Source organism: Physella acuta, unplaced genomic scaffold, assembly GCF_028476545.2.
Source record: "Physella acuta isolate Inbredline_101_S28 unplaced genomic scaffold, ASM2847654v3 ptg000114l, whole genome shotgun sequence".
Lineage (NCBI taxonomy): Eukaryota > Metazoa > Mollusca > Gastropoda > Physidae > Physella > Physella acuta.
Window position 1 is genome coordinate 198,182 of NW_026731634.1, and position 27,505 is coordinate 225,686.

The 27,505-nt window shown below is 38.2% G+C and overlaps 1 protein-coding gene across 2 annotated transcripts; it reads left to right on the plus strand.

Annotated features, from left to right (window-relative positions):
- The first annotated feature begins 341 nt into the window (after positions 1-341).
- LOC131934638 (uncharacterized) lies at positions 342-25,637 on the plus strand. 2 transcript variants are annotated; one of them, XM_059290707.1, is made up of 10 exons: positions 342-422; positions 14,800-14,912; positions 17,788-17,933; positions 19,895-20,056; positions 20,637-20,767; positions 23,064-23,166; positions 23,503-23,634; positions 24,056-24,141; positions 24,630-24,716; positions 25,341-25,637. In XM_059290707.1, exons 1-10 carry the CDS (start codon positions 403-405, stop codon positions 25,429-25,431), a joined length of 1,071 nt encoding a protein of 356 aa, XP_059146690.1. In that variant the 5' UTR covers positions 342-402; the 3' UTR covers positions 25,432-25,637. The 2 variants fall into 2 exon arrangements, with proteins under 2 accessions (XP_059146690.1, XP_059146691.1); XM_059290708.1 differs by lacking the exon at positions 342-422 and adding an exon at positions 4,132-4,198.
- The last annotated feature ends 1,868 nt before the right edge of the window (positions 25,638-27,505 follow it).

The following is a 27,505-nucleotide window of genomic DNA, read 5'->3' on the forward strand; positions in this document are numbered from 1 at the left end:
CCTTAGCTAAGATTTGTTGCTAAATTTTGTATAGAATAAATGAGCTTTCTTTTATTCAGCGGACTGGTGGAAATTCCGACCTTGAACTTTGACCGCCTGCTTTGTTATATAAATTTTTAAAACACCGAATCAATAGCCCGTCGTAGCGAGTCGGGTGTTCGTAGTTTTTTACAATATTTCTCTGCTCTGATTTTATTATCGAATTCGGTCAAACTCCGAAAGTGTTCAGTGGTTAATGGTTTATGTTAAATATCGTGATTATTATTATAACAGCGAGGTCAAGACAACCTCGAATGAAAACTGGGTCATGTCGATGGCTAAATATAGAATTCAGTCGTGACCCAGACTGCTGAGGGAAAAAAACCCGACTAGTTTAGAGTGGCTTCCCCTTCTTCGTTGAAAATGAGTGCAGACGGCATACGGTAAGCTACATTTGATATTTACATTTAGATAACAAATACCGTTTTGTAGATTATTGATAACTGATAAGATGTAAAATATGGTTCTTTTCGATTAGCCGTACGTTCGTTGCTAAATCGCTGATATTGATTATTTACCTCAAACTTCGGGATTGGTTGAGGTTATTAGATGGCTGATGAATTGATCCCATTTTGAATCTTGGCGTAACATAGGACAATGGATTTATGTATCGTAAAATGTGAACAGGTTCGTGAAACTCGTAAACAAAATGTAGATTCAATCAATATGATGTGGCTTAATTATAAAGCTAGTGATTTAAAATTACTCTGCAGAATACATTAATGATAATAAATCGGACTGGTATTTTGTATTTTACTGTTATTAAATTAAACTATAACACCAAAAATATCGATTCAGTTTTCAAAACGTAATCGATACGAGATGCGGCCGCCACGTTGTGAGCTGTGGGCTCAACCATCTCTGTAGGGGCGTCAGCATCGATGTAAACAAACGGTTAATAGACTCACCCAACCGGCTATCGACGGGATGTAGCGTTGTTCGCGCGCGCCAGTCACTCACACAGTGACAGTGGCGAGGGAGGTTAGAAAACAAAACAATGACGTATAAAGTTAAATGTGGTGAGTTAATTAAGTCCGGGCTAAATAGCTCGCGAGATTGAGTTACATGATTTCTGTATTTTGAAAAAATACAATGACAGCATTGCTGAAATCGTCTGTTTCAAAATCGACTAATTAGAGATTAGCGTCCCATGTCAATAAGATGTTAATGTCAGTAGTGTTTCTTTCAGAGACTTATTTTCTCCAGGGGTTGGGGAGGGGCACTTGATATTTTCCGGGAGGGTAAGGGGCGAACATTGGTAAAAGTATATATTTTCAATAAAAATTACATTTTGTTTGGGGGGGGGGGGTGAAGAAATGCCTGGGGAAAAAATCTGAATGGCAGGCGTCACCAGAGTATAATATATCAGAGTTCGGGAAATCCCAAAATGACTTAAAAGATAGTCAAGGTGAAAATATTATTTATATTTCACCCTGACATTTTCTTTCATTTAATTGTAACGTATTGTCACAATTACCCAAGGATAGTTGTAGAACTTAAACCTTCGAGACATATGCAGTATAAGGTCCAATCTATCACTGTTTCATATAATAAGCATTTTGTCTTGTGTAATACATATACCTATAAGCACATGTATATACACACATACGCACATTTAAATATACACATACATACGTACACATGCACATATTCCTATCTATATTATGTACATGTAGATGTACAAACAAAATAGATTTACATAGAGAATGGTTTATACATTTCTAAATGCTGATGGATGTACACTGGAGGAATTAATCTGGCCGGTAGATATCGCCACGATAAAAGCTAATGGACGCTATTTTAAGTCACAATAATATTTTCAAAAATGCCACAATAGAAGTTAAATGAAGCTACTTTGATTAACAGCAATATTTTTAAAAACTCCCCACTCATTTCAATATTTGACCTCCTAATTTGGATACACTGTCTTAAACCACTTGAATACACAGGAATAAAAAAGGTTCGGTCTGAGTGAAGGTAAGGGAGATAACAAAAATGGAAGGTGTACTTTTTGGTGACTAGCCAGGGATTTTATTTAATTTAGAAAAAAAATACTAAACCAAGATCTATTTTTAAAACGATTTGATCTACTCACGTCTCAGCAAATATTTATTTATGCATTTTTTTTTACTCTAACAATATATTCCAGCTATTTAATAATCGAGGAACGCAATAGATTTTTTAGTTCAAATCTTAAATTTAAGTATTCAAAGCACTTTGTATACAATTGCTGGGTGACATGAAATGAGAGAACAGGTTTTTTGCCTCTTTGCACTGTAACTAACCTATTAAAAAAAAAAAAAAAAAAAAAAAAAAAAAAAACCACTGACGTCTGCAACTGCCTCCCACAGAGAAGCTGAGTCGACGACACGGCTCGGCAACCTTTTGAAACGGAAGAGCCCAAGTTACAATTTTCAAAATTTTCCAGTTTTTAAAGCGCCACTAACGTTTTATTATTTCAATATTTTATAGTTTGATTAGGATTAGGTAAATAAATTTTATTTGTTATTTAAAATAAACAGCTTTAAATATGAAATAATATTTTTTCATACAATAATATACACTTGTTTCACCAGAATGATGTAATTAGTAATACAAAAAAATACAAATATAGGACTATCTTAAAAAAAAAATGTCACTTAACCTATGAAAATGTGTTGTTACAAACATTTTAATCTGTTCTGTAGATTGTTTATCTCGTTGGTTTATATACAAACTAAACCACGTGACGAGGTTAAAGTTCAGGTGTATACTAACCCTCAGCTGTGTACAGGCTGAACTTGTGGGTTGGGTGAAGTTGATATGTCGTTAATGTCAGGTGGTTCATATAGGTTGTGATCTTTACTGTAAGGTCAAATTTTGTTTTAATGATGTCTTAAAGCCAAGCTGTGGTCAATCTTGATGCTCACTTGTGGTCAGTTGGTGCACATTTCTTGTTAAATTTGGTGCACATTTGTTGTCAGTTTGGTGCACATTTGTGGCCAGTTCTGTTGTACATGTGTGGTCAGGTTTGGTGCACGTTTGTGGTCAGTTCGTTGCCCGTATGTGGTCAGTTTTGGTGCACATTTGTGGTCAGTTTTTATGCACATTTGTGGTCAGTTCGTTGCACATTTGTGATCAGTTTTGGTGCACATTTGTGGTCAGTTTTGGTGCACATTTGTGGTCAGTTTTGGTGCACATTTGTGGTCAGTTTTTATGCACATTTGTGGTCAGTTCGTTGCACATTTGTGGTCAGTTTTTTATGCACATTTGTTGTCAGTTTGTTGTACATTTGTGGTCAGGTTTGGTGCACATTTGTGGTCAGTTTAAATACTGAGTTATGGTAAACTTTTTATCAGCCTTGTTTACCGATGTCATTGAAAACCACATGTTAGAGTAATGTGTGGGAATATCTGGCATTATGTGCGTGTTTGTGTGGTGTGTGTGTGTGTGTGGTGTGTCTCTGTGTGTATGCAAGTATGTGTGGTGTCTGTGTCTGTGTAATTATATGTGTGTGTGTGTGTGTGTGTGACACAATGTGGGCTCCTAAACCCGACGTCACACCAAGGTCACCCGGGTATCAATGTAGGTCACATTAAATAGGTCACTCGGGTGACCTAACGAGCCGGTCTGCATGTGTTACACTAACCCACCCCTCCCCCTTACACGCATGCAGTCTCTTGTTATCCAGGTCTAGATAAGATCTGCTCGGCTTGCATGTCAATCAACTTGTCAGGGGCGGAGACATTTTTTTTTTACGGCTAGAGACGAGCTAGCGCTGTTGGTGTGGCTGTGATTTTCTACAGTTTAGGTCATATATATATATATATATATATATATATATATATATATATATATATATATATATATATATATATATATATATATATTATCTGCTAGCCACTATCTGACTGGTATCTTGTCATTTTCTGGCTTATGCAACTTATTTGTTCTGCTGATTATTGAAGTTCTCTCCCCTACCCTATTCCAGAATGGGGTAGATCTCCGCCTCTGTTTATCACGCATGCTAATGTGTCACTGTAGGCAGCTGTAGGTAATATAGCTGCTGTGCACCTAGAGCCTTATAGCTATGCTGTAGTTGATGTGCACTTGCGGGCAGACAACTTTGTCAGTGTTGCTGGATAATCACCCGTGTACCTGCACTAGCCAGTACAATGAGGTAAGGTGGCGGCTCACGCGGATGTGCTGGTAGAATTTAAAACTGCGACGTGTCAATACAGTGTTGGTAGAATTAGTATCATTGTGTAACAGTGATTTAATTCAATGATTTTTTTACTTTCACGTGTACACAGTATAGAGAAAGTATTGTAATCGTGCAAAAAAAAAAAAAAACAACAAAAAAACAACAACAACAACAGCTAAATGCGCTTTTAACCGTTTTTGCCGTTTTAAACCTCCCTACTTTATCGTATGCGGAACATAAAAGATGCATTGTAATCGTGCAAAAATCTAATTCGAGATTTTGACAAGTTTTGACCTCTTATAGTTATAACCTTCCGGACCCGGAAAAAACTTAGTTTTGCTATCTTATCCGTCTGTCTGCGTATGTACACGATGAATTGAGCAACGTCTAAGTGATGTTGACGACATTTCATGTATTAGTAATATATACAATTTGTAGTTTCCTTTCAACTTTTGAGCGGTTTCCAGTTACCAAAAGTGGTACTTAATCTTCTTCCGGTTTCTCAAAAACCAATAACTTGAGTACCGTTTCAGTTAGGTGGACGAACTTATATAAGTAGGTGTAATTTCTTACTCTCTTCATTATTTCAAATTTTGGGTGGTTTTCTGTGACCGGAAGTTTTACTGTACGCTGTTTCTGATTTCTCGAAAAAAGATCACTTCTACCGGACCTATTTCTCTCAAATTGTACTCGTCGGGGAAGGCTTCGATGACAATGCACTGTAACATAACATGGTACTTAATTAGATGTTTAATTAGCTTTCTAAAAAAATCATTGTTTCCTTTATAAAGTATCAAATAAAGTAGCTATGGATAACATTAGTGTTTGTTTTATGATATGATAGTGAAATTAATAGTATTAAGTGCTGATAACAGTAAAATTTGTTGTATAAATTAGTGTATATAAAATAGCTTTAAGGCATCAGGATTTGTTATTCAACTTAAGAATATAAAGTGTGTGCAGGGCATTACCGCCCTTCCAATTAACACCAGTCATTACCTCCCCGCCCCCCCCCCCCCCTACCACCACGCCACTCGACATCATCCCCTGAAAAATTACTCCAACCAATCCCTCTAAAACAAAAATAAGTAAATAATAACCTACAGTAGGACATTACACCCCCGTCGATTACTAATTGACCCTAAAACTAATAGGAATGTGGTAGGTAGGATGGTACGTTTTGTAGTGGGAACACGAATTGTTAATTGACAAAGGGGATAACTCATCTGGGGGGGGGGGTAGTGGCAGAAGGTAAAAACCAGTGGGTGATTATATTTAACAGGGAGGGGTGGGGTGTTAGTGTTCTAGACCTTTATATAGTTTAGTTTTATACCTCATAATGTACTTTTCTTCTGAAACAATCCCCGATGCCCTACAACGATATCCGAATAAGTGCCCACCCACACGTAACTTGAAGATTCACCTTGAGCTGATGTTCAGAACACTTTGTTTCACTTTGATTTGTTCTTGGTTTTTTTTCCAGGTTTAGAAATCAAATTAAGACGATGTAAAATGTTTGTTGTGAGAGGATATTAAAAATGGTAAAGGGAGGGGGGAGGGCAGGAAGGCCGGGTGGGGGGGGGGGGGGGGCACTGCGTGGGTGAGAACTAGAGGGATAGGTGATAGATAGAGGAGGGTCCGGGTATACACGAGGGGGGGGTCGTGGTGTTTGAGGGATCAGGGTGGGGATGTTTGAGGGGGAAGGGTTTGGGTGTTTAAGTGAGGAATGTCAGGCTGTTTGAGGGAGGAGTGTGGGGTGTTAAAGAGAAGAGGGTGGGGTGTCTACTGCGTGGGTGAGAGCTAGATGGATAGGGAACAGATAAGGGAGGGTCGGGGTGTTTTAGGGGGTGGGACTGTTCGAGGAAGTATGGTAGGGGTGTTTAAGGGAGGAGGGTGGAGATGTTTGAGGAGGGAGAGTAGGGGTGTTTAAGTGTGGAGAGTGCTAAAGTGAGGAGGGTGGGTGTGTTTGAGGGAGGAGGGTGGGGTGTTTGAGGGAGGAGGGGTGCTTGAGGGAGGAGGGTGGGGTGTTTGAGGGAGGAGGGGTGCTAAAGTGAGGAGGGTGGGGTGTTTGATGGAGGAGGGGTGCTAAAGTGAGGAGGGTGGGGTGTTTGATGGAGGAGGGGTGCTAAAGTGAGGAGGGTGGGGTGTTTGATGGAGAAGGGGTGCTAAAGTGAGGAGGGTGGGGTGTTTGATGGAGGAGGGGTGCTAAAGTGAGGAGGGTGGGGTGTTTGATGGAGGAGGGGTGCTAAAGTGAGGAGGGCGTGGGTGTTTGAGGTAGGACCGTGTACCGGGCGGGCGTTGAGTAGATTATGGTGGTGGTGGTGGTGGGGCGCCGTGTGAAATCGTCGAGAGAGGTACATTATCGTTGATGAAAGTGGTGCAACAAGGTGCGGGCGTTTAATGAAAGACCTGGTTTTCTGAACAGTAGGCGGAGAGCGAGAAAGCAATCAAGATTGAATATGTGGGATGGAGGAGGTGTGGGGGGGGGGGTGGGGGTTTAAGAGCAGGCGACCCCCCGTTTTATAAATCTCCATCTCGTGACTTGGTCAGCCGACCCCTGTTTTTGCCCCACATACCGAGTAAACCGACACCCGAGTGTTGCTATGTTGCAACAACGCTCTGCCAATTGAACGAGCCAGATTTAGCCGCCTGTGTGGCCAAGTTCATCACAATTTTTTTTTAATTACAAATTTTCTCGTAAGCTGAGATTATCAAAGATTGTGGTGGGGGGTAGGAGTTTGGGGGAGAGGGGATGAGACAAACAGTGCATCCAGATTTAAAAGCTTTGTGTTTAAATACGTTCGTGTTTTGTTTTGTGTGATTGTTTCTTTGTCGACTTTAACCTTGGAGATTTACCGTTTCATCTGTCGTGTTGAAACTCAAGTGTTGTCGTCCACGCACGTCCAACCGTCGGCTGAGTCAAAAATAGTTTTGGTGTAATGACAACAACGGTCACGTGACCGCTCAGCTGAAAGCAGTACCCATTCTGGTTTAACATGGAGAAATAGAATGTAATGTTGGGTGGGGTTATTATGACAGTATGGGGAAATTGTTGCATATGGTGTAATGACAACAACGGTCACGTGACCGCTCAGCTGAAAGCAGTACCCAGTCTGGTTTAACATAGAGAAATAGAATGTAATGTTGGGTGGGGGTATTATGACTGTATGGGGAAATCGTTGCCTATGGTGTAATGACAACAACGGTCACGTGACCGCTCAGCTGAAAGCAGTACCTTGTCTTGTTTAACAGAAAAAAATAGAATGTAATGTTGGGTGGGGGTATTGTGACAATGTCTGGGGAAATCGCTGCCTATGGTGTAATGATAACAACGGTCACGTGACCGTTCAGCTAAAAGCAGTACCCAGTCTGGTTGAGCATAGAGAAATAGAATGTAATGTTGGGAGGGGATATTGTGACAATGTCTGGGGAAATCGCTGCTATGTCGTAATAATCAGGAATCGGATTGTCTGCCGATGGGCTTTATTTTTAGACTGCTAGCGTTGACTGTGGTATTGCAAGTGCTTGTGTGACGTAGGCTGCTATATGCAGGCGAGCCATAAACTTGACCCCTACAGGTAGCAGACGATTAGACGAGCCATAAACTTGACCCCTAGCAGACGATTAGACGAGCCATAAACTTGACCCCTAGCAGACGATTAGACGAGCCATAAACTTGACCCCTACAGGTAGCAGACGATTAGACTAGCCATAAACTTGACCCCTAGCAGACGATTAGACGAGCCATAAACTTGACCCCTAGCAGACGATTAGACGAGCCATAAACTTGACCCCTAGCAGACGATTAGACGAGCCATAAACTTGACCCCTACAGGTAGCAGACGATTAGACGAGCCATCAACTTGACCCCTAGCAGACGATTAGACGAGCCATAAACTTGACCCCTAGCAGACGATTAGACTAGCCATAAACATGACCCCTAGCAGACGATTAGACGACCCATAAACTTGACCCCTACTGGTAGCAGACGATTAGACGAGCCATAAACTTGACCCCTAGCAGACGATTAGACGAGCCATAAACTTGACCCCTAGAAGACGATTAGACAATCCATTAACTTGACCCTAAAGGTAGCAAAGTTGCGCGGGATGCATTTCGACATTTTATTTGAATATAAAATAACATTTCTTTACAGCGATGTTAAATCTTTTTTCAAAGTTTAAAACTTAGTAAAAAAAAAAAAAACATTGATAATTGTTGAGGCAAAAATATGCATTCGAAATGGGGCAAACGTGTTTAAATATTGCAGAGAAGATATTTCAAATTTAATTTTTTTTTCTCCCAACAATTTCAAGGTTTTCTTTGAATTCTATCAAAAGCGAGGGGGTGGGGGAAAATAAGATTTCGAAATTGTGTCGACTGTTTCATCTTTATGTAGTTTTATTAAAAATTAAAAATATTTAATGTAGTTGGAAAAAAAGTTTGGGTATTTTATATTATTTTCACCTTGAAGAGAATTAATGCTTTTAATTTTTTTTTACCTTCAAAAAACAATAACTTAAATTATGATAGCATATTGATTCATTGTTAACAATGGGCAAGCGAAGATAATGTTTCAAATGTCAAAAAGCACATCCGTCGAATGCCTTATTTCTCAAGTGTAAAGCCAAAGTATAAAATTTCCCGCCACTAATTTGTCATGTATCGACTTCCTGTTGCGGCAAGTGCCAATAGGCCATTTCAAAATGGCTGAAATTTGTCTCATTACCTACCTTTCAAACCAAATAACTCCTACTTGCAGAGAACATACTACACCCACACTCACCCCCTATATATATATATATATATATATATATATATATATATATATATATATATATATATATATGTATATGTATATATACATATATATATATATATGTATATATATATATATATATGTATATATATATATATATATATATATATATATATATATATATATATATATATAGTTGTGCGTACAGCTGCTCCTGTAATAACTACCCGGAAATGACGTCCACCTGAAATTAGCCGCCTCCATACAAAACATTATCCATATTTAATGAGAAACCGGTCACGTGATCCGGGCGATGTATTTCTGTTTTTCCCGGTCATCACGCGACTGGTCGGCCGAGCAAGGCCGTCAATGGAGATGACGCACGTGGGCGACATCACGTGATCAGTGAGGTCAGATTCCTCGGGCAGTTTATTCCTGGCGCGGCTAGAAATTCAACGGATGTTTATTTCTGTTTTAACACCGAGAAGTAAAAAAAGAAAAGAAAAATCTTCTAGATAATGTAATATTTCATGTTATTAAATAACACTTTTATTTTTGTTCACGATTGGAGTTGTATAATTTAGAAGGTCTGGCTGATTCTACGAGGGATTTAGAAAGCTTTTATTATGCATACAGAATTACAAGTAGGGAGGGATGGGGATATGGGGAATTAAGTAGGAGGGATTGGTGGAATTGCCAGCAGTGTTGGGTGGGTTTTTGTAGGGAAAAATTTTATGTGGAGATGTGAAATCACAAAAGACGTGCTAGTAGTTTGCAATACGTAAATGATTTAAAAACAAAACAAAACAATGGCTTTGTTTTGTTTTATTCCGCTATAAAAATGTAAAAGCAAACAAACTCTGTAGGTGGTTATCCAAGTTGCTATGGTGTTGTAGAAATGCTGGAAGCAATGTTGGAAGTTTAGTATCCTCTCTTATCCAGAAGCTGTATGGGGTGGGGAAGGGGGGGGGGAGGAGTTAGGGTGAAAGAATTAAAGTGTCCCCATAACACAAACACAATCATGGATGGGTTATGTGTTGATGTATAGGGCCTTTTAGAGGAAGATACCTCTTGTTTTTTTTTTGTTTTTTTTTGTCGGAGAGGTTTGGGGGTTGAAGATTTTAGTATAAATAGGCATATATATATATATATATATATATATATATATATATATATATATATATATATATATGCCTATATATATATATATATGCCTATATATATATATATATATATATATATATATATCTGAATGTGTGGGTGTGTATTTATATTTAGATCTCTATATAGATACAGATACAAATAAAAACATAGATATAGAAGGATACAGATATAAATATAGATACATATTTAAATATAGATACAGACACATAATATGTATATATATAGATGTAGATATAGATAAAGATAGATGCAGATATAAATGTAGATGTAGATATAGTTATTATTCTCTATTCTCGAGCTGGTAAAGTTAGTTCATCATTGACAACATTTTGAGCTAGCTTTGTCAAATAATACATCGAATGTGTTAAATTATGTTTGGTGTCAGTTTGTAAACACTGCAACACAACACCACGTCACACAAACACACAACACCTTACATACAAACCAACCTGAGCTGCACGTGATGACAAAAACAAAACAAAACACAAAAAAAAACATTGAATAAATTTGATATCTGGGTTTTCACAAAAGTGATTAAAATTAAACTTGACTTTCTTTTGTACTTCGTTTAAGGATTTATTTTCGTCCCGTTATCTTTCTAAATCTATCTCTGTAATCACATTGTTGGAAAGCTTAGCAGTGCAGTATCCGGTTCGTACGATGCTTGTTTGTTGTCGACTGGTTTACCCACCCACCCAACACCCTGATGGTGATGAATCTCTGGCGGGGAATGGCGGGTGGGGAAATCAACATTTAACATCATTAGCACATAGGAGAGGGGGGGGGGGAGGGAGCCATCGGTCTCAGATATCGCCGGAATTAGAATCAACTCGCGCGTCTTTGAGCCCAGTAGACAATTACAGAAGGCAGAAGTAATTGAAACCCTGCGGCTGGCGGCATATATTTGTTTTGTTCTTGTTGAGCTAGGTGGCTGAGGAGATGCAAGAAAATTGTCGTGTGGGGAGGGATTTAGCTCGGGCTGGGCACGTGGGAAGCTGGCAATGTCAAGGTCGTTGATCGTAAGTCTCGTGATCTTCGTGACGTCATATGGATGGATAGGGAAAGCGGCGTCAGGGGGGTGGGGGGGGGGGAGGTGAGACTGGGGCGTGCGGAGCAGATGTTTGTGGAGATAATGAGTGGGGGTGATGGTGTGTGTGTGTGTAAGGGAAAAGTGGGTAGATAGAGACAAGTACATCTATATTTATTTTCGGTGTGATGACTTTTTTTTTTTTACTAACACGGAAGAAATCCAAAAGTAAAGGAAAATAAAAAGGTGAATAGTTATTACTGTATTTTCCTCAACAAATATTATTTGGCGATTTAATTTTATTTCTATTTTATAAATTTTTTTTGTTTTACTGTGTCCAATAATTTTCATTTTCAGAGTTGTTTTTTTTTCCTAGATGGGTTGTTGTCCCCAATTAATTAACGAGCTTTAACTGCCTGGGGTCCGAACTCGGGACTTTTATAATTAGCAAAAATACGCGCTCTCGCGCGACCCCGCGGTGCTCTAAAATAATATACATGGGGTTGTTTTCAACCACAATTTCACAATTTCTATTTGTTGACGTCAGCATCTAAAAGAAATCAGTTGCTAATTGTTAAGATAAGTCCGCTAGGCTTTATTAAGTCCTACACACGTTTTGTAGTCAGTAGTACAGCTAATTATCTCAGAGGCGTAGCGACGGGGTGAGTGGGGGTACATATGTCCCCGGGCGCCGGGAGGGGTCGCTACGCCTCTGTATTATCTGGCACATCTCAAAAGTATTGTCAGACGACATCGGCCCTCACACTCTTTGTTTTATCATCCCCCTCCCTACCACATAGACAGGGGCCAGGTCTTTGCCACCTGGATACAAAGATCCAGGTTCGAATCCCAGTTGTGTCACACATTTTCGCTACCTCACATAGATGTACACTGGCACGCAACACTCATACAACCATTATAACTCATTATCATACCGCAACGCATGCATACACACAGTAGGTATGCTATATTGATAAAGAACATTCTAATATTACACCACCCCCCTTCTATTCGTCCTGGTTTGCTTTTAGGGGAAGGTGGTAAATATCACAAAAATAATACGATCAAATTAATGTCGTTGCTTGCCGCCTCCATCCTTCCATCCTCTAGAAGGATGGGCACAATGTTCTGGTATTTAATCACGGTTTGCTGAAAGAGATGAGGCATAAACTCATGTGGTTTGTAAATCTGTTGTACGTTTTTTTGTGTTAACTATCTGGGTTGTGGCTTGATTCAAACTAACGTGGCTACAGCTCCCACTAACGTGGCTACAGCTTCCACTAACGTGACAATAGCTCCCCACTAACGTGACTACAGCTCCCACTAACGTGACTACAGCTCCCACTAACGTGACTACAGCTCCCACTAACGTGACTACAGCTCTCACTAAAGAGACTACAGCTCCCACTAACGTCAACCTAATTTTTTACAGCTCCTAATAACGTGACAACAGCTCCCACTAACGTGACTACAGCTCCCACTAACGTGACTAGAGCTCCCACTAACGTGACAATAGCTCCCACTAACGTGACTACAGCTCCCACTAACGTGACCACCGCTCCCACTAACGTGACAACAGCTCCCACTAACGTGACAACAGCTCCCACTAACGTGACTACCGCTCCCACTAAAGTGACTAAAGCTCCCACTAACGTGACTACCGCTCCCACTAAAGTGACTAAAGCTCCCACTAAAGTGACTACAGCTCATACTAACGTGACTACAGCTCCCACTAACGTGACTACCGCTCCCACTAACGTGACTACAGCTCCCACTAACGTGACTACAGCTCCCACTAACGTGACAATAGCTCCCACTAAAGTGACTGCAGCTCCCACTAACGTGACTACAGCTCCCACTAACGTGACAATAGCTCCCACTAAAGAGACTACAGTTCCCACTAACGTCAACCTAATTGTTTAGCGACACGTGTGAGTTTACAACGGAAGCAGTACAAGTGTGAAGCTGCACATATCTGCACCCGTGGCGGATTATAAACTGGAGTTTAATATAATAAAATTAATTTTGTACCCCCCCCCCCCCCCCGAACCACGACCCACCCCCCCCCCCCTTTTCCTGACGCCCACATAGCTATATGATAAAAATAGCAAACTGTTGCTATCAAAATATTAAAGTACCATAAGCAACAAAGCTAAACCCTGCCTTCTTGCACGTCTGCAAAAATTCATTGTTACATGTTGGGAAATTCAGGGGGAGGTTAGCTGTAGTAAGTAAACATTTGATTAGGTAAGATCTTTTTGTGTGTAATTATTTACTGGCTTTTGGGTTGGTATCTAAGCTGGGAATGGCGAAAGAATACGCGATTATTAAACTCAAAACCTGAGATGTGATTGTTATAAAAGTACTGAGATGAATGTATATCTAAGGTTAGTTTGATAAACAAAATACTGAGATACATATCGATTCGGTGAGTTTTTTTACTACAGTACTAAAATTCATATGAATCTCGGCTTAAATTGTTGAATAGAATACTGAAACCCATATAAATTAGGGTGACCAGAAAGATGCGCAACGGAAAGAAAGCGCAAACAGAATAAAGCGCACACAGAAAAAAGCGCAAACAGAAAAATGCGCAACCAGAATCATGTTAGGGAAAGTAAAGGCTGCTGGACAAATTGCTGACCACACCTTCCCTTCGTATGTCGAGGTCAAGAAATATGAACTTCATCTGCCAAATGGATCGCTAGGTCTAAATACGATTCTTTACTTTATATAGAAAATCTGCTATATTTGTAAACCACACTACAGAGAATCAAATGACTTTATGTGGAAAATCTGCTATGTTTGTAAACCACCCCACATAGAATCAAATGGCTTTATGTGGAGAATCTGGTATGTTTGTAAACTACACTACAGAGAATCAAATGGCTTTATGTGGACAATCTGCTATGTTTGTAAACCACACAACAGAGAATCAAATGGCTTTATGTGGACAATCTGCTATGTTTGTAAACCACACAACAGAGAATCAAATGGCTTTATGTGGACAATCTGCTATGTTTGTAAACCACACAACAGAGAATCAAATGGCTTTATGTGGACAATCTGCTATGTTTGTAAACCACACAACAGAGAATCAAATGGCTTTATGTGGACAATCTGCTATGTTTGTAAACCACACAACAGAGAATCAAATGGCTTTATGTGGACAATCTGCTATGTTTGTAAACCACACAACAGAGAATCAAATGGCTTTATGTGGACAATCTGCTATGTTTGTAAACCACACAACAGAGAATCAAATGGCTTTATGTGGATAATCTGGTATGTTTGTAAACCCCACTACAGAGAATCAAAGGGCGAGAGGTTTTCAGCTTGAACTTGTTGCACGTGCGACCGAGATTGTCTGTGAGTAGTTGCAGGACACCCTGAACCATTGCAGAGGTCACTGACCTCAATTAGCATGCTAGTCACGTGACGTCAATCATGTCAGGATTGGTAGAAAACCTGACATGAACTGGCGCGGTTTTCATCAAACAGATTCACGGGGGGGGGGGGGGGGGCAGAGATCTTTAACAGATGTATAATAATTACTCTTTTTATTTTAATTAACATATGATAAAGACTTAATCACTACATTTTTCCATTATTTTGTTTTGTTTTTAGCTCTCAACTACCGGAGACGTACGTCGAAGGTTTTCATGACCTCGACAGGGTCAAGGTCATGCCCTACCGTCCCCTGGGCAACACAGGTCTCCACGTTTCACTGCTCAGCCTAGGTGAGTAAAGCTGTCCTGCACGGCTGTCCATTGTTACGATCGTCACTAGTAATTAACATCCGAGTTAACGAGCTATTCAACTCTCAAGGCACATATTTAGGTTACCCTAATTACATGTTGCTTTGTCATTACATGTAGCGTCAACTAAATGTGGATGTATGAGTGTGTATAGTGTAAGTAAATGTGTACACACTTTAGTAAGTATATACATATATATATATATATATATATATATATATATATATATATATATATATAGTAAGTACATCATTATGTACCTGTCTGAATACTGGTCTGTTAATTAGATCTATATTTTCCTACTACGTCTAAATACTGGACCAGTAATTAGATCTATAAATAAACTTGTTTGTCTGAATATTTGTCTATCAAGGAGACTGAATAGCCTACTGTCTAAATACTGGTGTAGTAATTATCAATAAACGTGTTTGTGTAAATTCCGAAATAGAAACAATTAAAAATACGGTTCAAATAACGTCTTCGTTTTAAATATATTTAATGATGCTTAGAGAAAAGATTGGTGAGCATCAAAAGACAACCGCGTTTTGGAAGGCGCAATTAGTAAATTTTTAAATTGCTATTTTATCTTAATACAATTTTAAATACAATTTGAATGTCAATATTTCAAGGACCATTTATTAAGTTTTTTTTTTTTTTTTAGTTTTACGGGAATTCCGACGTAAGAATTTGTGGATAAAATTAAAATTGGAAATTTAAAAACTGGAATAGTTTGAACTTCAAAATAACCGAGTTACTTTAAATGACGGAGGAAGATCTTTTTAAACTGCTGCGTTGATTGTACTAAACCAGCGCACTGAATTCGATCGAAAACACAAAAATAAAGGGATGGATGGATGCTATAAATACTCACAGAACTGTGAAATTTAATCATCTTCGTCCGTTACTTCCTAGTGGGTTTTTTCTTCGTTGTTTGGGTTTATGGGCTTAATTTGGGTTATTGTGGGTGTCCTTGGTCAATTTTTGATAAGGTCTATTAGTGGACCGCGTGACCTGAGCCCTGAGGTAATGTCGAGTGGACGTTATGGCCTGTTTTTGTGGCTGGTGTTCCCATTTATCTAGGAGTGGGTCGTCAGATGGGATGGGGAAATGTCAGCGTATTTTAGTGAAGAATGTGGGGGGGGAGTGGGTGTGTTAGGAAGGGGGTGGGGGGAGTGGGTGTGTTAGGAAGGGGGTGGGGGGAGTGGGTGTGTTAGGAAGGGGGTGGGGGGAGTGGGTGTGTTAGGAAGGGGGTGGGGGAGTGGGTGTGTTAGGAAGGGGGTGGGGGAGTGGGTGTGTTAGGAAGGGGGTGGGGGAGTGTGTGTGTTAGGAAGGGGGTGGGGGAGTGGGTGTGTTAGGAAGGGGGTGGGGGGGGGCATGCTGGGATGGAGTAGGTGTTCCACCCAAATATTTGGCCGATTTGGTCGCTAAACGTTTGCATTGAGTCAAACCAAGAATAATGAGTAGTGGTATTTTTTTTTTACATTTAAAAATCGTAGTGTTAATGTAACACCCCTACTTAATGTATGGAACACTGCTATCAATGTAAGACCCATTGTAATGTAATATTTTTACTCAATATGTATGGAACACCAATTTGTATGTGTAAACTGGTCTACAAAACATGTGGATGTGACTCATAGCTACGTGTGATGACGTGTTGCTATATATTGAAAGCAAGAGGAGCAGGACATTAACCCCCTCCCCCACCCCCACCCCGTCAATTACCAACCTGTCAATGCCCCCCCCCCCCCCCCGCCCAGTAGGATAGGGTTAGGGTTAGATGTAGGTTTAAAGTTGTGGTTTGGGGTCGGGGTTCTTCATGATGGCGGGAAAGGGTATTGACAATCATTGACATGGAGTAATGACTCCAGGGACGGTGAGGTAGGGGGGGGGGGGATGTCCTAGATCCGAAATCAAGATACCAAGAGCAACATGATCATTTATATGTACCTTACGATCAGAGGCATATTAAAAGAAAATGTATGTAGAACACACGTAGATGTAAGTGCAATCTTTCAGTAGAGTATTGGTAACCTTCCGGCCCTTAGTATTGATCCAGTCGGCGATCATTAGTCCACGATGTTGAGTTGGATTCATATTAGAGTAATCATGTCTTTAAAATAAAAGACGCCAGTCTGTTCATGACGTTGATTAGGTTCAAGTTACCTGACCTTGAAACTTTGGAAAGAAAGTGGGAGTAGATATTATCGTGGTGGGGCGAGAGGGGAGGGGGGGTTGTAGACATGTTGACAGGGGTGGGTAAGAAGGTTTATGATAGTGGAGGTGGGAAGATTCTGATTGGGGCAGCGTATCCCGAATTAATTACAAACATATGTAAATGACGTTTTCATTCATTAACAAATTTAAAAAAAAACTTGGTGCTAGTCCTCTAGGCTTTATTAAGTCCAACAAACGTTTTGCAGTAAGTAGTACAGCTAATTATCTCAGAGGCGTAGCGACGGGGTGAGTGGGGGGGGGGGGGGTACATATGTCCCCGGACGCCGGGAGGAGTCGCTACGCCTCTAAATTATCAGGCACATCTCACAGGTATTGTCAGAGGACATCGGTCCTCACACTCTTTGTTTTATCACCCCCCTCCTTACTACATAGACGGGGGTCAGGTCTTTGCCACCTGGATTCAAAAGATCCAGGTTCGAATCCCAGTTGTGTCACAAATTTTCGCCACCTCAAAATACATAGATTTACATTGGCACATAGACACATATACAACCAACGTCATAATCACACAACCACGCACGCATACACACAGTAGGTATGCTATATTGATACAGAATATTCTAATATTAAATTAAACCACCCCCTTCTATCCATACCCTCCACCCCCTCCCCATACCAGGTGGCAGCGCAGTGGGCAGCGTGTTTGGAGAGACGGACCTGGAGGAATCTGTCCATGTCGTCAGGACGGCCGTGAAGTCGGGGATCAACTACGTCGACACGGCACCGTGGTATGGACAGGGCAAGTCTGAGACTGTTCTAGGGAAGGTAACGTCTTCATGGCTGAGTTACACCGCGATGTCTCGGTTAGCGAATTTATTGTCTGGGCGGGGTTCGGTCATCGAATCATTCGTTCATCGAGTCGTTCGTTCACCGAGTAGTTTGCTCACCGAGTAATTTGTTTGTCGAATAGTTATTTGTCGAATAGTTCGTACTTTGAATCGTTCGTTCACCGAGTAGTTTGCTCACCAAATCGTTCGATCGCTGAAGTCGGAATTTTTGAGAATTTGCTTGTTAAAAACTGTACTTGGCTCCTTCCTTTAAAAAAATTGCGACTAAAAAACAAGAGTTGTTGAGCTCACGAATATCCATTATTTAAAAGTTTCATGAATCAATTTTGAACTTCCGTGGGTGAGAATTGAAGATGCCTAAGCTCAGGATAATTGTTTCACAAGTTCCAACATCCACGTTTAAAGGCGGAAGTCAGAATCACTAGAGGCTTTTATTGGCAGAGTGAACTCCCCTAGTACTGTTACTTCTAGTCCGCTAGGGTCTTGTTCCTTCACTTTACATTTTTCAATAGACGGTGGATGTGCCCAAAAAGTTTGACATCGACTTTTGACATATCGGGCTGTTGCTGAAATTTGGTCAGTTTGATAACGCCTCAACACACAAAACTCCAGTGTTTCTTCCAGACTTTTTTCTCCGGCGTACACTGTTAAAAGTATATATTTTCTATATAAATTTCATTTCGTTCGAAGAGATGCCTGGAAGAAACTCTGCACAAAACGAAAATTGACACATATATTTTCCGCTTAAAATATAAAAAAACAAACACTGTAATTCAGAGAAACGCAACACAACACGTCATCCGAGTCTGTGGCCGACTTGCCAACTATTCCCAGCCATCAAGAACATTCCAGGGGAATCGTTAACTGGGTTTCCGTTCGTTCAATGAAATAAAAAAAAAAAAGAAAACGTTCATAAGTAAAGTTTATTTAATTACTTAAAAGTTGGGCGTCCCTTGGGGGTCATTGTCCGAGTTGCTACTGTGTCCAGATTCTAGGGCTCTGGAACAGTTCTAGGACAGGTCAAGTCTAGATTGTGACGTTTTCAAATGACGGTCAACACAACCCCATCGCTTGTCTGTTGTAGACTGTGACGTTCACAACTTATTTCTTGCGTTCATCAATTTTCTGTGGTTGTTTGTGTTATCTTCTGGTTTGAGGTTGTTGTTTTATACCGTCAATTCTTTTTGTAAATTTTAGACTTGATTTTTACTAGCAGCAAACTTTTTTTATTGTTAATTTTGTAGTTTTTGTATGGGATATTTTCTCTAAAACGAGGCTGATGTTGATCACCATGGGAAATAGTTTTGTTTACAACCTCTCAACAGTTTGGTGGTTTTTGTTGTTGGTGTGGGGCTTATAGTGCCTTTACCTTCGTCTATAGTGTGTAAGACATGTAATAGGTGTTTTATATAAGATATGTAATACATGACGCTACACGCGTTCGACTGAAGTGAGAATTTTAGACTTACGTAATGGAGTAAAGGATTAAAACAAGAAAAACATATTGTGACATTTAACATGACTGTACAAGAGAGTGGGGGTTGGGGGTTAATTTATTTTTATTTTCTGACGTGCTATAATGTTAAGTGATGTAGGGAGGGGAGTACTATTGCGCCCACTCTACTTTTTATATAGCCAGATATATTTTCTTTATTCTATTGCAATACCACATTTTAAAACATGAAAGTTTCATGTCCCTACCCTGAGGCAACACCCTCAGTTGTCCCCACCCTCACCTGTCGCCTTCCTCATCTGTCCCCACCCCCAGTCCCCACCCTCTGCTGTCCCCACCCTGAGGCAACTCCCTTATCTGTCCTACCCCCACCCCTCCCCTCAATCGCCACCCTCATGTCCCCACTCCTAATCATTACCCTCATCTACCCCCACCCTCATCTGTCCCCACCCTCAGCTGTCCCCACCCTCTACTCTGACCCCCAGGTGCTGCCCTCCCTGCCCCGCTCCAGCTACTACGTGTCCACTAAGGTCGGCCGCTACGAGCAGGACGTGGAGCGGATGTTCGACTTCTCGGCCGAGAGAACTCTGGCCAGTGTGGACGAGAGTCTCCAGAGGTTGGGGCTGGACTATGTTGACGTCATACAGGTGACCTAGCTCGGGTTATAACTGGACAAACTTTTTCTATGATGCCTGGTGTAGATGTGTGGTCTACTGTAACACTTTGGTTATTTTCCTGATTTCTGTTCTCAATTTGTAGTTTACGGTACAAATATGTCCCTGCACCATGTATGTAATAAGTAAGTAAGTAAAGTTCACCTTCAAAACCTGACGCTCTATAGGGCAAGTGAAGTAGGGTTCATATGTTTCTTTGACCTCGGCATATGAAGGGATAGTGTGGTCAGCACTATACCCAGCCGTCTTTACTTTCCCTAACGTGAGTTAGGTACCCATCAGAGCTAGGTGGACTCAGGGACGGTCTACTGACTTGAACCTGGATTCGAACTCAAGACTTTCAGGTTAGCAGTCTAGCTCTCTACCGCTAGGGCACATTGTCTCATACAGTGTATGTTGATTAATGTAAAATTTTATTCTCCTAGATCTGAACTATAAACCTTTGTTTCGTTACCTATTTCAACATCGTTCCCTTACCACATGTCCACAAGAATGCCCGCAGTTGTTTTTCCAACTTAAACCCACTAATGACCTTTGACCTAACCACCCTCAGGTCCACGACATGGAGTTCGCCCCCTCACTTGATATAATAATCAACGAAACGCTGCCAGCACTGCAGAAGGTCAAGGACATGGGAAAGGTCAAGTTTATAGGGATAACAGGATACCCACTCAACAATTTTAAGTAGGTTTATGGCTGGTCTAACTCTATGGGAAAGGCCAAGTTTATAGGAATAACAGGATACCCACTCAACAATTTTAAGTAGGTTTCCTACTGTTTATGGATGGTCTAACTCTATGGGAAAGGCCAAGTTTATAGGAATAACAGGATACCCACTCAACAATTTTAAGTAGGTTTCCTACTGTTTATGGATGGTCTAACTCTATGGGAAAGGACAAGTTTATAGGAATAACAGGATACCCACTCAACAATTTTAAGTAGGTTTCTTACTATTTATGGCTGGTCTAACTCTATGGGAAAGGCCAAGTTCATAGGAATAACAGGATACCCACTCAACAATTTTAAGTAGGTTTCCTACTGTTTATGGATGGTCTAACTCTATGGGAAAGGCCAAGTTTATAGGAATAACAGGATACCCACTCAACAATTTTAAGTAGGTTTCTTACTATTTATGGCTGGTCTAACTCTATGGCAAAGGCCAAGTTCATAGGAATAACAGGATACCCACTCAACAACTTTAAGTAGGTTTCTTACTATTTATGGCTGGTCTAACTCTATGGGAAAGGTCAAGTTTATTGGAATAACAGGATACCCACTCAACAATTTTAAGTAGGTTTCTTACTATTTATGGCTGGGCTAACTCTATGGGAAAGAAAAAGTTTATAGGAATAACAGGATACCCACTCGACATTTTTAAGTAGGTTTCTTACTATTTATGGCTGGTCTAACTCTATGGGAAAGGTCAAGTTTATTGGAATAACAGGATACCCACTCAACAATTTTAAGTAGGTTTCTTACTATTTATGGCTGGTCTAACTCTATGGGAAAGGTCAAGTTTATTGGAATAACAGGATACCCACTCAACAATTTTAAGTAGGTTTCTTACTATTTATGGCTGGTCTAACTCTATGGGAAAGAAAAAGTTTATAGGAATAACAGGATACCCACTCGACATTTTTAAGTAGGTTTCTTACTGTTTATGGCTGGTCTAACTCTATGGGAAAGGAAAAGTTTATAGGAATAACAGGATACCCACTCAACAATTTTCAGTAGGTTTCTTACTGTTTATGGCTGGTCTAACTCTTCTTTCATTATTAGTCTTATTTTTGGAGGGGGTTTTCTTCAACACAATTAAGCTTGTCAACTTGTTATGTGCCATATGTGGTTGACTTCAATTTCAGCCTGCTTTTTGTTTCTGGATTAACTTCCATAGCCTTTGTCCAACCTAGAACAAACTACAGGGTAGCAGTTGTTTGATTTTGGAGTTGTCTCTCCTAGAAGAGTTGCTGTCACCAGCTATTGAGCCTCATCTGCCCGAGGGTTTGAGCGAGGGTTTGAGCTCGAGACTTTTTGGTTTACATACTTGACCACTTTCTCCTAGATAGGTTGCTGTCCTCGGGGGTCTGAACTTGGAAGTTTTAGAATTACCAATTAACCTCTGTCGATGCTCTACCTTTCTGGCATAACATGATAAACTCATGTACAGAATTATCTTGTAAAGTATCTTTCCAATCTGACAGTCATTGGGTCATGTGAAGTAGAGTTCACCTGCTAATTTTGCAATTTCGTTCAAACTGTCTATGTACCTTCTTCAATGACGATGCATAAATATCAATTTTAAAAAAAAAATCTTATTAGAAGACAATTAGTCTTAAAATTTTAATTTAAGAATCTCTAAATTTGGTAACAAATCTCCAGCGATTACCTGATCAGTCTGTATACAGTGGTAAATGTTTTGTCATGGTTGGCTGATTTCTCAATATAGCTCCAACCACGAACAAAGTAGGGGCAGATAACTGTCTTTTAGAGATCACCAGCTACTTGTCAGGTTTTGATGCACATTTTTGTTGTCACAGCCTAATAAGTGTCAACGTCATTTTGATGGAATAACTAAAAAGTGGGAAATAAAACGAATAAAATCCCTTATAATATCAAGATTTTAAATGCACTTTTAAATTATTAAAAGCTTTGTTCACTCATGAAATCTCTCACATATTTTAACGACGAAAACTTTTAACAAAGAAAGCAAGTTTGTTTTATTTTCTTACTTTCACTGCATTTAAAAGCTTTTATCATAAAGCTTTTAATATATTTTTTTTTAAATTTGTTTGACCTCACACAATTTTTGTCTCTCTCACACATCTGTAAGTGTATCTTTTAGCATTCATATGTCTCACTGTGACATCCGATAATTAATGATCGTGACTCTAGTTAATTGAATAAAATGTCATCTGTAAGGTGAACTATAACATCTGTTGTTTCACTGACAATGACAAATATAATGTATTACTGTACACAGAAGTGTTTTAGAGAGATCCACGATAAAGATTGATCTTGTCTTGACCTACTGCCGATCAACCATGAACGACAACTCACTCAAAAGTTGGCTCCCCTATTTCAAGGTACTTTAGGACAAATTCTAAGTGTTTATGTCTAAAATCATACTATAATTTAGTTGTACCTTATTTTGTTGGAAACTATGGAATAGTTTGTACCATATTTTGATGGACACCTAACAATTATTTATATGGACCATATTTTTTTGGACAATTAAATAGTTTGTACCATATTTTGTTGGACATTTAATAATTATTTTTTTGGACACTTGAGAATAATATGCTGTACAATAATTCGTTGGACACTATTAAATAGTTTCTTTGTACAATATTTTGTTGGACATGTTACAATTTGTACAGTATTAAGTCAGCATTAAACTTTGAAACACAATTCCCTCACAGAGTAAAGGAGTGGGTGTGGTGAACGCCTCCCCCACCAGCATGGGTCTGCTGTCTGAGAGAGGACCCCCAGCCTGGCACCCTGCCCCAGAGAATATTAAACTAGCCTGTGCCAGGGCTGCTACTTACTGCCAGGTACATTTTTACAGAAAGTGGTTAAATTGTCACACTTGCCACAGTTGGGTTAAATTGTCACACTTGCCACAGTTGATTTAATTGTGACACTTGCCATAGTTTAAAGTTAAATTCTGACACTTGGGATAGTTTGAGTTTAATTGTGACACTCAACATGTAGGGTTAAAATTGTATCATTAAATGTTTGGGTTTAAAATTTTTAACATAATTCAAAGACGGTCTAATTCAAAAAAGTTTTCCTAACTCAAGTTAAAAAAACAAACATTAAATATAACAAAGTAACTTGTTTTATAACATGTGGCATCCCATCATTTAGAGATAAAGCAGGATTAGACATGTAATTTTGACGTTAATGAATTCGATTATTTAATCTATATGACATCAAGTAGCACTAACAGATAAATTATACATATTCTCATAGGACCAGGGTGTTGATATAACCAAACTGGCTATAAAATTTACATTAGAACAAGAGGGAATCCCTACAACTCTACTCAGCACTGCCAGGTAAAGATAATTTCATGATTCTCTCCCCTAGTTCTATGCTTGCATTTTTAAAAAAATTCTTAATGGTTACTGGACATTTTTTTTATTATGTTCCAGACAAAAAAAATTTGTACATTTTAAAAATAATAACCAACACTAGTTTTCCATATTTTTTTAAAATAACTTCTTTTGTATTTTCTAATCTTAAATATATTGTGTATTGCAGTGTGTCGCTTTCCGTGTATTGAATCAATTAGTCAAATATTGATTTTTTATTTAAAACTAAAAATAAACTGCTTCAGTTATTGTAGGCTGCAGGTTTACCTTGTTGTTTTTGGATAGATGATCCATGGATATTGAGTTTAGACTGAGTCTTAGAAACAAAAACAATGTTAAGACTAATGTAATGAATGTTTACATTTCAGCTTGACTGAGTGAATGGTCTATGGATATTGAGCTTAGAAACAAAAACAATGATAAGACTAATGTAATGCATGTTCACATTTCAGCTTGACTGAGCTCCAGAAGAACCTGGTCACTGTGTCCACCCCACTGACTGACAAGGAACAACAAGTGTTGAATGATGTTATAGAAAAGTAATTTAACTCTTTTTTTTTTCTTGTTATACTTTCTGAAGAATTATCTCCCTTATTTTATTTCAGCCTGTTCAGACATAATTTAAGTTAGGTCCCCTGTAACTTAAACGCTATTTTATATGGAAAAGTAAAGAAAAAAATGCATACTTACACTTACAATGTAGGAACAATGTGCAGGAATACACATTTTTTAAAACAATATTACTATTGATATTTTTACAAGGAATAAAATTCTTTCTATCTACAAAAATGTACACTGTCTGAAAGGACATATAGAAGGGAACAAAAAAAGAAGAAAAACACATTACTATTTGATTCTTTAGATGTTACAGAGATGGTATTACAATTATTTCATACTTAATATGGAACTAACAAAATCCTTTTTGTATTTAATTTGGAAATAATTTTACTTTTTATCACATTTATATTTTGTATTTCTTTTAACATTATGAGTAAAGGTCTTATCCCTTGATAGTGTAGCCTACCCACTAATCCCCTGTTTGTGTACCTTACCCACTAATCCCTTGATGGTGTACATAACCCACTAATCCCTTGATGTTGTAGCCTACCCACTAATCCCTTGATGATGTACCTGACCCACTAATCTGGTCTTGTCTGGTCTAGGTTTATGGCTCCATTAAACAACGCCAACTGGGAGGGTGTGGAAGTTGCTGAGTACTGGAAACAGCTGAAACGGCTCAAGAATGAGGGATAAAAATTAATGTAAATCAATCACACAAGGAACCCAAGCTTGAGTGATTGAGTGGGAGAACATTTTTTTACAACAGTTGATTTTATTTGTGGGTTGTTGTTTTAGTCTGGTGATTTCTATGAGGGTAAAGACAGGTAATAAAATCTTTATAGCAGATTGTCTTTAGGTAACCCTAGGAAATGTGACAATACAGACTACATTTTACCTCCACTGACACTGATATATACATATATATATATATATATATATATATATATATATATATATATATATATATATATATATATAGGGATATATATAATATATTAATATAGGGATATATATATATATAGGGATATATGTATAAAAAGGAAAAAATACAAATAGGGATATATATGCATATAAGGATATATATATATATATATATATATATATATATATATATATAAATATATATATATATATATATATATAATATATATATATTTTATATATATATATATATATATATATATATATATATATATATAAAATATATATATATATATATATATATATATATATATATATATATATATATATATATATATATATATATATATATATATATATATATATATATATATATATATTAGAAATATTCAACCATACTTTCTTTAACAGATTAAATTTCGTAAAAAAGATTTATGAGCTAGTCATTCAAAAACCATTTGACAGTATTATTTGTATTGAACTATGGATGCTTTGATGTATGTGGTGTTGTCCAAATCAAGGCTGAAATAGTACAGTGAGCCAAGTTAGAATTTTTTTTGGTGTATTTTGTTGATCTAATGTTTCCATTGTCTGATATGTGATCAGTTGTGAAGTTTCTATCAGTTCAGTTTGATTGGATATTTAAAGTTGTGAAGTTTCTATCAGTTCAGTTTGATTGGATATTTAAAGTTGTGAAGTTTCTATCAGTTCAGTTTGATTGGATATTTAAAGTTTATCTAAGCTCAGTATGATTGGATTCTAAAGCTTCATTAAGCTCAGTATGATTGAATTCTAAAGCTTCCCTAAGTTCAGTATGATTGGATTGTGAAGCTTCCTTAAGCTCACTTCACTTGTTTTACAAATAGTATTATCTAAAATTCACAGTTAAAATCATTTATCCATTTTATCATTCCGTCTTTGCCTAAGTGTATTTTAAATCGCCAGTACTGCAAATTAAAGTCTTATTTAGTTCTTAAAATTAAATATTGGTTTTTTTTAGGTGCCCATGTGGCCTGCACTACTTTTATTTGTCAGCCTTTAACCGGGCCTAACATAAATAAAGAAGAAATTGTGAAATTATTTTCATGACCAAATTATTTTTTTTAAAATTATGATGTCTGTTATTTCTCACTGCTTATAGGACCACGCTAAAGTGAAATTTGGTAATTGTTAACAGAACTACATGAAGTTTATTAATACGAATCTTAAAATGTGATATTGTGTATGAAAACGTTAAAAAATGTTAAAATATAAATGTTGTTCGATTGAACGGTTTTCCAAAAAAATTGTTGTATTTGATTCAGTCACTGCTTTCACCAAAGTGGGTACATATTTTGTTTCTGTTTTTTTTTTTGCTTGTTATTTAAATAAAAAACATGTTGCTGTGTGGCACTTGCCTCAAATTAAGGCAAATGTTTATTGTTAATATGTTTTATTCCAAGTGTCGTTATAGTTTGACATGCATTTACTTGAAAACATTTACTTAAAACCTAAATAAATATATTCATATGTTTATTTATATACTAAACAAGCTTGAAAAATCACAGACCATACATTACTTATCTAAAAAATTAATGATTTAATGTCATATTATTTATGGACAACTTATTTAGGAATTACTTATTTTGTGACTACATATTTTTTGATTACTTATTTAGGAACTATAGATTTTGTGATTACTGATTTTGGAACTACTTTTTTAGAAACTACTTATTAATAGACAACTTACTCAGTGACTACAATGGCTTTTATACGTTTTTAATGATTTTTAAGCTCATGACATAAATGTGAATGTATATTTTATTGCTACAGTTATTTCTGCATGTAACAGACAAAGCAGGCTGTG